The 17,346-nt window shown below is 31.8% G+C and overlaps 2 protein-coding genes across 2 annotated transcripts in view; one reads left to right on the forward strand and one right to left on the reverse strand.

Moving 5' to 3' along the window:
- The window catches only part of EFCAB7 (EF-hand calcium binding domain 7), a 59,609-nt gene extending 57,981 nt beyond the window's left edge, over positions 1-1,628 (reverse strand). The window contains exon 1 of the mRNA XM_081305685.1: positions 1,605-1,628. The gene's annotated coding sequence lies outside the window, so the exon portion shown is untranslated. The remainder of the gene's footprint in view (positions 1-1,604) is intronic.
- Positions 1-17,346, forward strand: part of ITGB3BP (integrin subunit beta 3 binding protein) — a 57,653-nt gene that overhangs the window by 11,037 nt on the left and 29,270 nt on the right. The window contains exons 2-4 of the mRNA XM_081305686.1: positions 1,669-1,711; positions 9,766-9,901; positions 14,514-14,583. Coding sequence (XP_081161812.1) covers positions 1,669-1,711; positions 9,766-9,901; positions 14,514-14,583 — 249 coding nt within the window. The remainder of the gene's footprint in view (positions 1-1,668; positions 1,712-9,765; positions 9,902-14,513; positions 14,584-17,346) is intronic.

Raw genomic sequence — 17,346 nt, forward strand, 5'->3', positions numbered from 1 at the left:
TAAGAGAAAAATAATACAAGTGAAGAAATGATTTACAGTAGAGGGGGTAGAGAGAGAAAAGGGGAGGGGAGGGGAGGGGAAGGGGGATAGTAGAGAATAGGATAAACAGCAGAATACATCAGTCACTAGAATGGCAATATGTAAATCAATGGAAGTGTAACTGATGTGATACAGCAATCGGTATACGGGGTAAAAATGGGAGTTCATAACCCACTTGAATCAAATAGTGAAATATGATATATTAAGAACTTTGTGGGCTGGGGATGTGGCTCAAGTGGTAGCGCGCTCGCCTGGCATGCGTGCGGCCCGGGTTCGATCCTCAGCACCACATACCAACAAAGATGTTGTGCCCGCCGAAAACTAAAAAATAAAGATTAAAAAATTCTCTCTCTCTCTCTCTCTCTCTCTCTGTCTCTCACTCTCTCTTTAAAAAAAAAAAAAGAACTTTGTAATGTTTTGAACGACCAACAATAAATTAAAAAATAAATAAATAAATAAAAAGTAAAAAAAATTAAAAAAAATAAATTGACTTCTAAAAGATACAATTATTTAAAATAATTTAGTCTCAAGAAATAATGTTGTGATTGAATGATGTAAATATAATAGCAAAATTAAGTAAACCTTCTTTAGATATTTATTTTTGTATTTATTATTTACTGCTCAGTAATTTTCATAGATTGACCCATCTCTTTCATTTTTTTTTATTCCTATATGTTGTTTATGAGTCACCAGTTATTTTTGAATAGTCATCTTCTAGAATCTATACAAAGTTGGGGGGTTCTGTAATTCAACACAATCTTTTGCATAATATCCCAATCCTCTAATAGTTCAAATAATTTAATTTCTGTTTCTCAGGGATCAAGAAAGTACTTTTAATGCTGCATTTGTCACTGGGAAAGCTAGTTTAATTTATATTGACCTTTTTCTCCTTTGAGCATTTAGTCTGCATTCAATAAAATGTTGATGATTGCTCTTTAGAAGACAGCTGTACGAAATAAAGTATTATAAATATTCAGCTTTCCTTTCTAAGCATTGTCACCAACAGCTGGGCTTCCAGTTTAACAGAACAGATTTTGCACACAGAGAGCCTGGCATGTTCCTGAATCAGTTTAGTGAAGGAAACAAAAAATAGTTTCTTATGGATTGGGGACTTATAAAGACATAGAGCATCTGTTCCTCAGTTAAGTCATAGTCTGGTTGCACTGAATCATGTTTAATGCTAGAATAATGTGCAAAACTTTTCACCTTGCTCATACCTTTAACACATGATGGGCTATTTCTGTTTCATAGTACAAATCATATACTTTGAACATCTCTATTGATGGTATGTAAATTATTTGTCTTTCAAATTTGTCTTTCAAAGCAGATAAATATACTAATTTTTCTAAGACTTTTAATACTATGATTTTAAATTGGTAGTGCATGTATGTCAAATTATGTATATAAAAACATGGTTCATTTAAATATTTAATTATGATCCCATATTGAAATATGCTATTAAAAACAAACCTCATAAATAATTGCTGTCTTTATATGGTATTATGCTTTAATAAGCAATATAAAAATTAGTAAAAGTAACTATAATCTTTGCTTATACATCTTACCTTTAAATATGTGCCTTCTTTATATATGTCAAATCTAAGACTTCTTTAAATATTTCCTTTGCAGTGTTAAAAGATCACTGAAATTGGATGATCAGCTAGAAGAAAACGTAAGTATTTGATTAAGAATTTGAGATTGCCTAAGGCTATGTTTTTAATTTGTATCCACTTATTTACCTTGCTAAATATAAAAATTATCAAGAAACCATGCGACACAGTTGTGATTGGTATATCATTTTCTACATATAAAATGGTTTTTATAAATTTTTATGATTTTTTTATAAATCTAAGTTTCTGGCAAGCTTGGGGTATTTACTTAAGAAGTAAATTATTTAGAAACTGTAATAAAATAAATTACTAGAAAGTAGTTTCTAGAAAAAAATAATCTGCCATTTAAGTTGATAAGAAACAATATGGAATAATGACAATACTTTAATCTATATACTATAATCTAAAGTGAAATCAAAACATTAGCAGCATTCTCACATCACAAATGTAATTATCTCCCTCAGCTATTATGATATGGCTTAAACAACAAAGTACTAACATTGTAACAAATTTCACCATAGTTATCACAATAAAAATAAAATTGTACTATTGTTTTTACTTTTTGTAAGTCTACTCAGAGCACATTCCCAATGCCAGCATGTTATGACATATGTTAGTTTATTATCTTTTCATATCAACTATGGATCTAGATATAAACACTAATACTGAAATACTTAGGACCTCAGTAATCATCAATGCAAGTAAACTGGTGAGAAAGTAAATTAAGACAAATAGCTAGTCAATAAATGGACCTGTTCAAAATCTCATACAAGGATGCCATTTCAAGAAATGGGTTTTATGTAGAATTTCCTTTTGAAAGACTCACTGGTATTTAACAAAACAAAATTCAGCATTTTAAAAACTTCCTAGATGCTTTTAAAAAATTTTTGTACAAAGGTGGCAGAATACTGCAATGACACTAAAAAAAATCATTAACAGTATAATTAGCAATTTAGAGTACCATTATCCAACTTGTTCTGTGCAGAATGCAGCTGTGACTGTAATTCTGCATCTGTTTCTTTGGTCAGAATGGTATTTTGGTAGATGAGTAGTCCAGCTTGAAATGAAATACATTTCTTTCCTGCCCCAAAGCTGTTCTTTGGGAGATGGTAACAATTATTTAAATAGAAAAGAATGACCATTACAGAATCCATTCTCTTCATGAAGCACAACTGTTGTCATGGCAGGCTTTCTACCCATTTTTTCTTCAGATGAGAATGTGTCAAGGTAATCAGTGCCACAACTAATGTCCTACATTAGAAAAATTACATTGTTATATTTGATCCAGTTCTGTACTTTTAAAAAATTAACTTTGAATGTTAACTCAGATTCTTCACTTTCTATTGACCTATTCACATTTTTCTAGTTCTTCAATGATTCAATCTGAGCATGTTGTGTATTTCTGAGAATTTGTCCATTTGATCTAGATTCTTTATTAATAGAATCATTCATAGTATCTTTTCATAACTGCTTTTATTTCTACAAGGTTAATTCACGTTGAACATCACTAACCTGAGAATTCAAAATCTGAAATGCTCTTAAATGCTCAAGCAGACTTGGAGCTGCTGCCCTGGGATTGTTCCTGTACCTGAAAACATAGTACAGAAATTAGTACCTTAGATTACAAAAATGGGCAAAAATATGAGACAAATATTTACATTAAGAAAAAAAATTAAAGTGCCCAAGATGCATGATTTGTATACATCTAGTACATGTGGCCGCCTGAAGAAAGCGGAACCAAGACAAAATTATTCAAATGAGCAAAAAGAGTCATAGTAGCCTGGAATGGAATTGGAGTGAACTTAGAAGTTGCAGGTCTGCAGCTGTTCCAGCTATGCCTTTTTGCCTGTCATCACACCCATTGCTTGGGTCAGTTCCCAGCTCCCTATCCCAAGAATGGTTTATAAGAAGACACATGGAAAAGCCCTCTCTAATCTACCTGAGAGATCCCCTCCCACAGAATGTAGTGACTTGAAAATTAGAGCCATTAGTTTGGTGTCATGCTTGTTTTTTTCATTCTGGCATAGAAAACATTATTAATGCCTTCTTTAAAAAGAAAACACTTCCCTACTCAAGACACTTTATAAAGCCAAAGGTTTTGGGAGTGGAGCCTCACATAAATTATGCAGGTTTAGAGATTTTCCACAGAAACCTTCTTTCATATTTGAAATAGCATGGTTGAAATTCCCATGCCTTATTTCTTTCCCCACCAAAAGACAAAGAGGGTGATGTTAGAGATCCTGGCCCAGGACACCTGACTGTGCCAGCTGCCCACTCCCTGTCCCATCCTACTTTTTCTACTCTTTGCTAGTTAAGTGAGGGAATATATTCATTAAGTGGGAAAATTAAAGTTCAGATGAGTGGCATGTCCATGATAGAATACCTAGTAGGCAGCAAGACCATTAAATGAGCCCAAGCTTTCTGACTTCATATCTAGTATTCTTTCCATATACCACAGCTGTTTTCCCTTTAGTATAAATGTTTAAGCACTTCATGAGTCATTTTTCATTTTAGAAATTCTTATTTCTAGTACTGTTTTGGTTTATATTATTTTTAACAGTTGTCTAAATTTATTAAACATTTTTAAATATTGGGTCAATTCACTGAGGGGGGTGGAAAGACTGTCTTTAATAAGTGGTATCTATATGGAAAAAATTAACCTCAATTCATATACAAAAAATTCTCATTTTATACAAAATTCATTTATACTTAATGTCTCACTTCATAAACAAAAATTCACCCAAAAACAATTATAGATATAAAGCCAAAAGCATAAAGCTTCTGGAAGAAAACATAAGAAACTATATTGGTGACCTTAGAGTAGGCAAAAATTTCTTAAGACCCCAAAAATTCTAACTATAAAAGTTGATAAAATAGACTTCATCAAAATTAGAACTTTCTGCTAACCAAAAGACAACACTAAGAAAATGATGAGCCATGGATGGAGAAGAAAATATCTGTTATGTATGTGTATGTGTATATATATTGCAAAAGACTTGTGTTCAGAATATATCAATTAAAATGAATAAATAAAAGTGCAAAAAATGTTCAATGACATTAATCATCAAAAATATGAATTAAAGCCAGGCATGACGGCACATAGCTGTAATCCCAGTGACTTAGGCAGCTGAGGCAGGAGGATCACAAATTCAAAGCCAACCTCAGCAACTTAGCCAGACCCTGAGCAACTTAGTTGAGATCCTGTCTCAAAATGAAAAACAAAAAGGGTTGGGGATGTAGCTAAGTGGGTAAGCACACCTGGGTTCAATCCGTAGTACCTAATAATAATAATAATAATAAAGTAAAAATGAATTAAAGTTACAAAGTGATACTACTATTCCCACAGATTGGAATAGCTAATGAACTGTATCAAAACAATTTTTTAAAAATCTTTTTTAGTTAACACAGTAACATAAGTAAAGGAAACAAAAACCACTAAAGGTTGGTGAGAATGTAGCACAATTGAAACGCTCATATATTGATGGGGGTTTTAAATGAAACAAACATTTTGAACTGTTTTTTAACTCTTTTTATATATGTGAAATTAGACCCAAACCATAATATAAACTCAAAATTTCACTCCTTACTATCAAAGAAATAAAATCACCAAAAGATGTGTACAAGAATATTCTTAGTAACTTAATTTGTAATAGTTCCAAACTGAATATATTCATAAACAGGAAAATGGAAAAGCAAATCTAGTGTATTTAAAAAATAAGAATGTTGCTTAACAATAAAAAGAGCACATTACCAATGTGTACAACAAAATAGATGACCTCAAAAACATGTTAAGCAATAGAAGCCAAACACAGAAGTTATATACTTCATTTATATGAAGTTCAGAAATAAGCAAAACTATGTGTGGTTATTGGAATTAAAAAGTGATTACCTCTAGGCTGATGAGTGAGATTTGGAAGAGGATACAAAGGAACCCTTCTGGGATGATGAAAATGTTATATATCTTAGGTGGTGGTTGCATCAGTGTATACAGTTGTCAGAACTCATCAAGCTAAAGAAGATCTGTACATTTTATTGTATATAAATCATACTTCAGTAAACAAAAAAAATATCCGGGTGGAATTTACTTCATATTCTGAAAAATAAAATAATGTGTAAAAACACAATCGGCAATAGCCATGATAAACTTTCATAAACTTCTTGAGGCCAAGCATAGTGGTACAAGACTATGATCCCAGCGACTCAGGAGACTGAGGCAGGAGGATCTCAAATTCAAGGCCAGCCTGGGCAACTTAGCAAGACCCTGACTCAAAATTTTTTAAATTTAAAATGGGCAGGGGGTGTAGCTCAATGGTTAAGCACCCCTGGGTTTAACCCTAGTACTGGGCAGAGTGGGGAGAGCTTGAGAATAAAGTGCAGAGTACAATAATATCTTTAATATTAAAATTAATACTTAATATCTTAACATTATGGAAAAATAATGAGCAGAAATAGAAAATCCGTGTATAAACTTTTTAGCCACAGTTTTGTTTTTCCTCTTTTTTCTCCTGTTAAAGGAGAAAATTCTAAGGTGAAATTTACATGTCATTAAGTTCACAAATAGTGTATAATTCAGTGAGTTTTACAAATGTGTAAACTTGTGTATCAAATACTGAATCAAGAAATAGAGCATTTCCATTACCACAGATTTAACATGTTTTTTACTTGCTATCATAGTAAAATCTCTGAGATAAGTGCAGAATGCCTCTGTTCTCTGTAGCCATCACAAAAACAGCAACAAAACCCTAATGTCTTATAGAACCATTAATTTGGCAGCTGATTAGTTAGTTGATATCTATTACTTTTCCAGGAACCCAAGACCCAGAATATGAAAGTGCCTAACAAATATTACATAATTAGTAGTATTAGTACATAATAATTATATCTTAGTTGAGACATTCCCAGTAACCTAATTAGCCAGTATAAGGTTATTTTCTAAAATTTTTATTTGTTCTTTTTAGTTATACGTGACAGTAGAATCTATTTTGATATATTTATACCAACATGGAATATATCTTATTCTAATTAGGATCCCAGTCTTGTGCATATACATAATGTTGAGATTTACTGTGGTGCATTCATATAGAAGTTCAGTTTAAGGTTACTGAGAATTATCTCCCTTTCGCTGCCCTTTTGTTTCTGGTTATCCATATACCTACAGTACTTGTATTTTAAATATTTCAGTGACTGCATAGACTGGTAATTTATAATAATAGCAGATCATTTATATCCCATTTTTCATCTGTGAAAGAACCCTTAGTTAGTACTTTCTAGACTGTTTATAATAGGTAAAAAATCAATAAAATGCAGGCACCTTTTTGGTAGAATATGCTTTAAACAAGGTGATGAAGCAAGCTACAATTCGTAAAGGATATTGAAGTAGAATGTCATATTTGAAATTATAAAGAGAACATTGATTTTTTTTAAGGCAGGAAAATCGATGCCCAAATTTTAGTTTTACTAATGTATAAGTTTGACCTCTTTATAAAATGTACCAGGCTATTTGGGCTGATTATAGGCTGAATCTTAGAACATGGCATTTTGTTATTGTTGTTTTTTAGTCGTTTATATATGTATTTGCCTCACTTTAAAAATACTGAGCCAGTAAATATTAGAAGCAGTTGTAAATTATTATAGAATTGGTTGTGACATCTGTCTCCTTGAATTTTGTTTACATCTTGAATTGGTTTCCCTTTTTTAGGGGAAAACTGGTCCTCTCTCCATTTCTTTCTGTTTTTCCAAAGGGTCTGGTAGCACTCATCCTTGCTTAGTGGAAAGACTGCTGGCTTCTCAGTTAGCAGCTCAGTCTTCCTCAACCCTAGGCTTCTAATTCTCCCTGTCATGGGAGACTAAGAAGTAAGCCAAGTCCTTTGAAGTTTGGAGGATGGCAAAATGAAATTCTTAGATGAACTCTAGGATCACTTTTAAACATCTTCAGAGATATAAAGTTAGAAGATTTTGGTAAAACCTTGAGGGGAAAAAAACTTTGTTATACCTTTGTGTATACCAGTAGGGACCAAACATAAAATACATCATTTGCTGAAGAATATTTAGTAGGAGAGTAGGGAAAGATAGATTTTTCAATTTTTCTTCTATGTATCGTAATCGTAGACAGACATGTTCCTTTTAACCAACACAAATGACCAAAAAATAAAACCAACATGGAATATAGAAAAAAGTGAAGACTCACTATTTCTAAAGCGATGCAGATACATACATGTGTACGTGCAGTTATTTTCTGAAAGCTAGAAAACCATTTTCAAGAGGAAATGTATTATCTACAGTTGTAATGTTTAGACATTTGGCAATTGAATAAAATAATTTTATGGTGAAAATAGGAAAACAGATGGATATAAATGTACATTAGAGGAGTGACTTTCATTTCTTGTACATACACAGTGAAATTGTTCTGGGCAATAAATTCTTGGAAAAATAAAGTACGGTTTGGATAAATGTCATAGTTTATGACTGAATACATATAAACAGGTGAAAACTCAAAGATGGAGAGGTAACCACCTGATAAAGAGACTTAAAACCTTTCACCCCATGAAAAAGATTGCCATAGAATTATAACTTCATATTATAGTTTGATATTTTAAGAAGGATATTGGTTACATTTGTGCCTATTGTGGATATGTAAACTAAAGAAAGAAATGCCTTTTTATTCCCCAAAACACAGAAATATTTATCATTTAAAATTTCAACTATAAAATTTTTTGATACTGTAGATTCTGAAACCAATAATATGAAGATTAATGGAAAAGGTGACACAGCCACCATTTTTGCCATGTGTCCTAAAAATAGAGGTTATTTGGCCATAAAGAATTACATATCTGTTTTAAGTCAGCTACTAAAGTTTAGTTCTACAATGTTGCCATCCTCTGAGCCTTCAAACCTTTTCTTTATCCCCCAGTTTCATCCTATGCTGTTTCACCTCTGATTTCAGATGTTTCGTGTCTTTTATAAGCTTCAGCCTTCCCCCTCAAAAGAAGTTTTCTGTAACAGAATGCTACAGCCCACTTGGATTTTCGCTCTTCGAGTTTCTCTAAGCATACATACTAAGACCTTATCTCTATTTAGCCTTTGGTAAACGCTTATTGAGGCCAGAACAGTTGTTAATATTTCTTTATATTCATTAGTTAGCAATATAGAAAGCAAGTTTTTAGAGGCATTCAGGAGAGCAATTAGTACTATGATAATGGAGTTTGGAGAAAGTGGATTGTGAGTAGAGACTTAAAGAAAGACTGGGTCTTGGAGAAGATAAGAAAGAGAACATTCAAAGCTGAGATCACAGAATGATCTGAGACTTGAATGTGTTTAACCTATTTAAACTGAAAGCAAAGGTACTAGTGAATATTGGATGGATGAATCAATGAACAAATGAGTATATTTTAAGTAGAGTGGTATGGCAGAGTTGACTGGACAGTTCCTTTTAAGTCATTCATTCCTTATATGTTTTTAAGTTCCCTAGTGTACAATGATGAAGAAATGTTTATTTTTAGGAGTAAATTCTGATGGAGTAGACAAATTAAAATGTTATCAAAATACTTTACCTAGATTTAGACTCCTAAATACAAAGGAGGAAGCTTCAGAGAGGAATCTTATAATTTAGGCCAAATTCTCAAAAGTCTTAAAATGTTGGATGTAGTTTAGACATTATCTTCTTTATCATTAAGGCAAGACACTGTCAGAGAACTGTGTAAAGATGTAGGACTGTATTGATCTTTCCTAGGATTTCCTTGTAGGTCTAGTAATAAGCATCTCCAAGAGTTTTCTTGGCCTGGCCCATTATTATATTTCAGGTTCAAGTGAAATTAAAAGTGAGAATGTGGTTATATGAGTCGGTCATTTCTAAACCTTAGAAAATATCATCTCAGAAAGTAGTAACCCTTTAATATTAAAATTTTCTAAATATTAAATTTAGATGCCCTAATTATTATAGAAACCTGAAACACCTACCTAATTTGAAAGGACAGCGTTCATTTTTAAAATGATAACTGAGTATATTTGAATTCTGAAAAGACAGAGGAAGGAAACCAGTATTGATTTGATTTGCTGAGTTTTTAAAAGAACTATAACTAAATGTAATTATTTCTGTTACAAAATTATTTATTTCCAGTCATTTGATCCTTCAAAAATCACAAAGAAGAGAAGTATTACAGCTTATTCTCCAACAACTGGAACTTGTCAAATGAGTCCATTTTCTTCTCCCACAAGCTCTAAAGAACAAGAGCCCGGAAATGGGCCATCAAATGGTTAGTTGAACATTCTTTTCCATTTATGATAAGATTTTTCTAGTTACTGGTTAAATCAGGATTTTTATTTAATAATATATGGATCTTGCTAAAACTGATTTTTTTCTCTTTTCTCAAAGAATTTAACATAGAAAATGCTAGATAGAATATAGGTGTTACTTTGGGCATAAATGTAAACTTTCCAGGCACTTTTTTTTAAAAATGTTACTGCAGACTTTGTTCCTTTACTATTCTGTCCATTAAATAGAAATTATGGCCTAACTGCCTTCAGCTACTATCAATTATAATAGTTACAGGTACACCCCTTAACAAGCTATCCATCATGTGCATAAATTAAAGGGCACATAACTCAGGTACTACTGTACTATAGTTTAAGAGTGATACTTCTAAATGTTATTTTATCATAGTAGGAGATTTTAAACTATGTCTTTCAGAAACTGATGAAGCAAAAACGTTAAGAAAGATATAAACAAAACACAATTAGCAAGTTTGATTCTAATGAGAATACTTCTCAGTTATAATATCGAATATATTTAAAAGCACACATAGAACTTTCACAAAAGTGTAACCAATTTGGAGTCACAGAGGAAGTCTCACTGTTATAAAAATTGCTGTTGGGGCTGGGGTTGTGGCTCACCGTTAGAGCGCCTGGCACGTGCGAGACCCTGGGTTCAATCCTCAGCACCATATAAAAATAAATAAGTGAAATACAGGTGTCAGTTTGTCCAACTACAACTAAAAATAAATATAAAAATTTTTTTTAAATAATTGCTGTCATACAGATTACATTCTCAAACCAAAATTTCCTATATTAGGAATCAATAATGAAAAGACATGCCTTTAAAAGTTTTAGTTTATGTGTTTGGATACCAAAAAGTTTCTAAATAATTTGCTAATCAGAAAAATCAAAATAGTATAAAATACTCAGAATTGAATGATAATGAAAACATGTCAGCTCCTACTGGAAAAACTTATTCCTAAATTATAGTAACACATTTCCTAGGAGAAAATTTAGTTTAACCTATAAATACATATATTTAAAAAGGGAGGCTGCAAATTAATGAACTAAGCTTCAACTGGCAAAGGTTGAAAAACAGAATGAATCCAAAATAGTAGAAGATATAGTGAAAATATGAATGGAAAAACTGAAATAAAAAACAAAGCAATAATAAAGAAAAACAACAGAATCAACTGTTGGTTCTTTGAAAAGACTAACAAAATGGTAGGTATCTGGGGGGCTGGGGATGTGGCATGAGGCACTGGGTTCGATTCTCAGAACCACATAAAAATAAAATAAAGATATTGTGCCACCTAAAACTAAAAAATCAATATTTTAAAAAATGGTAGGTATCTGGCAAAACTCATTTATTCCCAAGTGAGAAAAGAAACAGATACTGTATATTCCGAAAGAGGTGGAAAACAATTTTCTGTTTAAAGTTGTAGTAATTTGATAGATGTGAGCCAATTTGATAGATGTGAGCTTCTTAAAAACCTATAATTTTATTTTTGCTTCCCAAATATTGACATTTTAGTAGATTAAAAGCAATTCTACTTTTCTTGTTGATAGCTTTCTATTCAATTATATACGTAATATTTTCAGATTATCCCATTTCTTCCCAAGAAACTTAAATAGTGTTTTAATTTTGAATAAAAATGGAACAGTAACATTTTTATTTTTCGTAAGTTTTTCCTCCAAAAGAATTTCTTCACCCTTCAGTCTTGCTTAATAATATTAATTTGGTTAATTTAAAAAAATAGAAGATAGATACAGTGATGTACACCTATGATCCCAGCAACTAGGGAAACTGAGGCAGGAAGATCTTGGGTTTAAGGCCAACCTGAGCAATTTAGTGATACCTTGTCTCAAAATAAAGTAAAAAGGGCTGGGGAAATGCCCAGTGATAGAGCACCCCTGGGCTCAGTCCCCAGTACCACATGTGCGTGCACAAACTGTACACAGGAACAAAAAAGAGAGAGAGGGAAAAAAAGAAAGCAAAAATGGAAAGCAGAATCATATTAAGATGCCTAATCACCTTTTAGCCTACAGATCTCCAACTTGGCCTACAAGTAACTCTTTCAGAAAAATGTTAGAAACTAGTATGTGAGCACCTTAGACAAATTACTTGAACCTCTGTAGATAAAGGTTTTCCTCAACTCTTGGCTTTTTTTGTTATTGAGGCTTGAATGCCAGACTCACTAACTATCTCACCCATAAAAGAGTGACTACCTCAGAGTTATTGTGCAAATTAATTAGTTATTTTATATATATATATATATATATATATATATTTGAAACAGTATTTGATCCTAATAAATACTATGTGTTAGCCATTATTTTCATCATTAGTTGTGCTTCCAAACCTTGTGATCTATTGAAGGCTGTTTTCACTAATTAGAGAATGTACTCCCTAGAGCCTTGCCAGAAACTTCAAATACAATTCTGAATGTAGTCCTGATTGAGTGATAGTGGATTGACCACCAATGTTTTGTGAAACTACACTTAAAGGAACTTAAGAACACAACTTTTGTTAACTTATATATGTATCTAGCAAGACAAATGTCATATAGACTCCATGTACTTTTTGGATATGTTAATCGTCTTTTTTAAAAAATAGAATGAAATGAAATAAGTAATTATTAAAGTAACTAGAAAACCCTTTTACTGATATACTACTTTTTTTCATTTCACTTCTAGAAGATTTTAAATTATATATTTCTTTTGGGAGAGTGTGAGGAGTTTTTCATGGTACATTGTATTAAATGATTCTTAGTAAAATAATAGAAACATTGAGTTAATAATAACTGCAGTGCCAGTTGTTGAACAAATGGAACTACATAAAAATATGTAGAATGAGGAGGGGGTCTCCAATTATACATTGGAAAATAGTTGACTTTCATTGGTAGCAAAAAGTGTGTTATTCATTTCATTGCATACTGAGATGTAATCATTTACTTCTTTTATTGTTATCTAAAATAAATACTTTTAACAAATGATATGCTTTAGTAGGTGCTACAGGTTGAGTGTCTTTTAGAGTTTTTGAGGTTTTGGAATATTTGCATAGTTACTTTGCTGAACATACCTAATATGAAAATTCTGTATTCAAAAAGTTTTAGGTTTTTGGAGCATTTTAGATTTTCAGACTAAAGATGCTCAACCTATATAAAGATCTTTCCAAGTATTTATAAATGAATATGCATTTAAAGATTTGGGTCCTCAAAAAAAAGTATAGAACTACCATATGACCTCATAGACTTACTACTAGGTATATATATTCAAAAGATATGAAATCAGTGTATCAAAGAGATATATGTGCATTCGTGTATTCATTTTAACGATATTCAGTAACCAAGATATGGACTTAACCTAAATGTACATCAGCAATGAATAGATAAGGAAAATGCAGTACACACACACACACACACACACACACACACACACACGGTGTAATATGGAGATATCCTGCCATTTGCCACAACATGGATTAACCTGGGGGACATGTTAAATGAATAATTCAGGCACAGAAAAACAGTGCATGATCTTAATAAGTAGAATCTGAAAGGTCAAACTCATAGAGCAGAGACTAGAGGGGAAGTTACCAAGGTCTGATTGTGGGGATGGGAGAAATGGAAAGATATTGGTCAGTTAGATTGGAGGAATAAGTTTAGGAGATCTGTTGTATATAATATGATAACTATAGTAAGTAACAATGAATTGTATACTTGAAAATTGCTGAGGAGATTTTAAATGTTCTGGCCACAAAACCATGATAAGTATGTGAGGTAATAGATACATTAATTAGCTTAAGTTAGCAATCCCACAATGTATATATTAATAAAACATCACATTGTACATTATGCACATGTTAAATAAATAGGTTCTTTTATCCCTATAGTCATATTTATTCTACTGTTATATTATTAGGAATTTAACTGTTTTCTTAAGTATCAACAATCCCTTGTTAACGTTAAGAAAACAATAGGAGTGAAATAATGCACACTCTGGAAACCTTAATATGTATCTTTGGCCAGGCACAGTGGTACATGCCTGTAATCCTAGCGGCTCCAGAGGCTGAGGCAGGAGTTCAAGGGCTGTCTCAGCAATTTATCAAGGCCCTAAGAAATTTGGTGAGATGCCGTCTCTAAATAAGATACAAAAAAGGGTCTGGGGAATGTGGCTCAGTCGTTAAGACCCTCTGGGTTCAGTCCCTAGTACCTTTTAAAAAAAAAGGTATCTTTGATTAAAATACTTAATGAAATATTAATATTAATTAATATTAATAATTAAGTATTAATACTTATCCATTATTTAGAAAGTGTATTGTTTTAACCTAATTATATTATCAAATTGGATATACATAGTTTTCTTATTAATATATCAAACCTCAATGGAAATTCTATTCAAAAGATTATTTTTCCAATACAATGTTATCATGTACAAAAAATTATGAGAATAGGAAATGGAAAAACCAAAATAAGACACTTTTTCTGCTCTCATCTCCCTTTTATTTGTCCACAATTTTATTTTCTATTTAAAATTTGGCAATCTAAACTCTATTTAAAAATTGATAGTTTCTCTCTCAACTTTGTTCTTTTCTTTATTTCATATATATAGGAAAGAGAAAAAAATTGAATCACCTCAGTTTACCTGAAAGAAAGGAATCTACAGTAAAAGACAATGATACGTAAGTTTATTGTTTTTGAGGTTTCATACAATTTAAGAGCAATCATTTATTTATAGAAATTAATAGTTTATACCTGAGCTGAAGGATTCTTTCTTTTTTATAGTAATAAATGTCTTGGTAATTTTTATTGGTTATATTATAATTATATATAATAGTGGGATTTATTATGCCAAATTCATATACACACAGAATTTAATTTGATCACTCTCATTTCCCAGTACTTTGTCTTTTCCTTCTCTCCTCCCTGCCCCTGATCTACTTGCTGTGCACTACTGATCTCCCTTCTATTACTAATATATTGATTTGTGCATTGTAATTATATATGAGATTCATTGTGATATATTTGTACATGGACATTGCATAATTTGGTAAAGTTCATTTCTCCAAATGGGAGAGGAATAAAAAAAAAGGGAATCTCACAAAAATAGAAGGGAAACCAATAGAGTAAAGGAATGGGATCAAGAGCGTAGGAAGAGAGGGCATGAGGAATGAAATCTACCAAATTATACAATGTTCATGAAGTATTCTTCCTTAAAAAAAAAAACTTGTGATATGTTTTGAGGTGCTCATAGTATAGTGATATATAATGCCTTAATTTTAATACTTATCAAGCCCCATTCTGCCAACTGATGTATAATACACCAGTTTAGGGTAAAACTAAGGAAAACACCCATTTCAAATTTACATGTACAGAGAAGTAATAAATTGCTTGGGAACAGAATGCTAAACACATAGCTGGTTCAAGATGGAGCTAGGAATACAGTGAAGCTGGTAGAGTGAGGATCTAGAGGAACTCAGAACCTTTATATGCCAGCAACCAACTATTTTTATATTGGCCTGCCAGTGGTACCTTTGAATGAAGGCTGCAGAAGACTGTTGCCTGTGTATCCTGGAAATTATATTTATATTTTCCTGGAAAGATTGAAGTAAGCAGAACAGGAGATTAAAATGTCAAAGTAGTTCATATGTTCAACTCATTTACCATTTCAATGCCATTCCTTATGTTGGAGACGGCAGGGTAAAGATGGGGAAAATAAAGTTTTTCTAACTAGGAGCTCCTAGTCTTATAATGTAAGTTAATAAGCCTTCCTCAACTTATAAATTCATTATGTTTAAAAATGTTTTCTCAGTCATTTGTGTGGGACTCAGATGCATTTTCCATGCAGAGTATTATAATTTGTAGTTATAACCCCAGGTAAGATCACAAGTCTATTTACTTTATAAAGTAATTGAACTATAGTATTAATCAGTAGAAGTCTAGATTAAAAGACATAAATACTGAATGCCAATTAAACTATTATGTGGATGAAGGAAAGAGTCTCTTCAGAGAAGTTTCATTGTTTGGAATCTACTACATCTATCATGATACCTCTTTATGCCTCTTTTGCTTTTAGAAATTGTTTTCCTAGCCATGTTCTCACCGGCTCCAACTATTTTCATCTTCCCATCTTCCATACCCCACAAATATTTTTGTTATAAATTACCACTCTTTTTCCCCAACTCAAAAGTTTTCATTTCCTCAGTGAAACTGATCTCCACTATATTAAGAGGAAAGCTTTGTTTTTTTATTTAAATTATTTATTTTTTTGAAAAGTAGGCAACATATGTACATAACAAAAAGTTGTACAAAAGGATATACAGTGAAAGCAAGTAGCAGTTATGAACAAGGGATAATATTGTATTTGAAAACTGTTGCCTGGCAAACCAAATGGATTTCTGATACAATTATATAAAATATAAAGAACTTAGAAGTAAAAGAATGCAGTGAAAGAGGAAGTGTCTCTGGACAAAAGTGATTATACCATGTAAGCACGCTAAACCTGCCTGCTGAATTTCTTCCTGAATCGCTCTACTTAAACTGTTCCAGCTTTTTATAGTTTGCTTCCATTTCTTTCTTCTTCTGAACCTATCAATTTGCCTAGAACTTGAATTTTTTTTAATAGTTTTAATGGAAGTGTGCTTTCAGATACCAAGGGAAGAACCTTGGTTATGGATCACTTAGCAATTTCTATTTATTTTATTTTTTTATTTCAGTATCTGTTTCAAAAATCCCCATTACTTATGTATATTGATAATTCTGTGATTTGGTATTAGAATTAGTGAATTTAACTATAATCAGATTTTCTTAAATATATAAAATACATTTTAATTTTTTTCATTTTTTAAATAATATTATTGAGACCTTGTCAGGGAGTTAATTTTAGCAATGGGTTCTTTTCCTACTGTTCTGAATTTTTTATTATTATTATTTTTAAAAACCTCTCTAAAGACTTGATTTGAAGGGGAGGTTTTGGGGATTGAACTCAGGAGCACTCACACATCCCCAACTTTTTTTTTTTTGTATTTTATTTAGAAATAGGGTCCAGCCTTATTGCTTTGCACCTTAGGCTTTGAATTTGTGATCCTCCTACCTTAGCCTCCCAAGCCTCTGGGATTATAGGCATGTACCACCATGCTCAGCCAAGACCTGAATTTTTTTAAAAAATCTGAAATTAAACTAAATTTATGAGATAGTTTTAAATGATCATAACATTTTGTGTTTTGTTTTTGCAGTATTCCTATTCATATTTTTTTCCTCTGCAAAATATCATGTAAGCAAGAAAAAATGGAAAAAAAAGAAGCAAGGTACCTATTTCTAGATGTTCATGAGGCTTCAGTGCCTTTGAGTCATTATTGATATGGTATTTGGTCCTCAGTGTACATATTTAGAAACTGAGGCATAAAAGATTAACCAGTGCTAATCAATCTCAGGAGAAACCCATG

This window comes from Spermophilus citellus, assembly GCF_964194105.1.
Source record: "Spermophilus citellus genome assembly, chromosome: 9".
Lineage (NCBI taxonomy): Eukaryota > Metazoa > Chordata > Mammalia > Rodentia > Sciuridae > Spermophilus > Spermophilus citellus.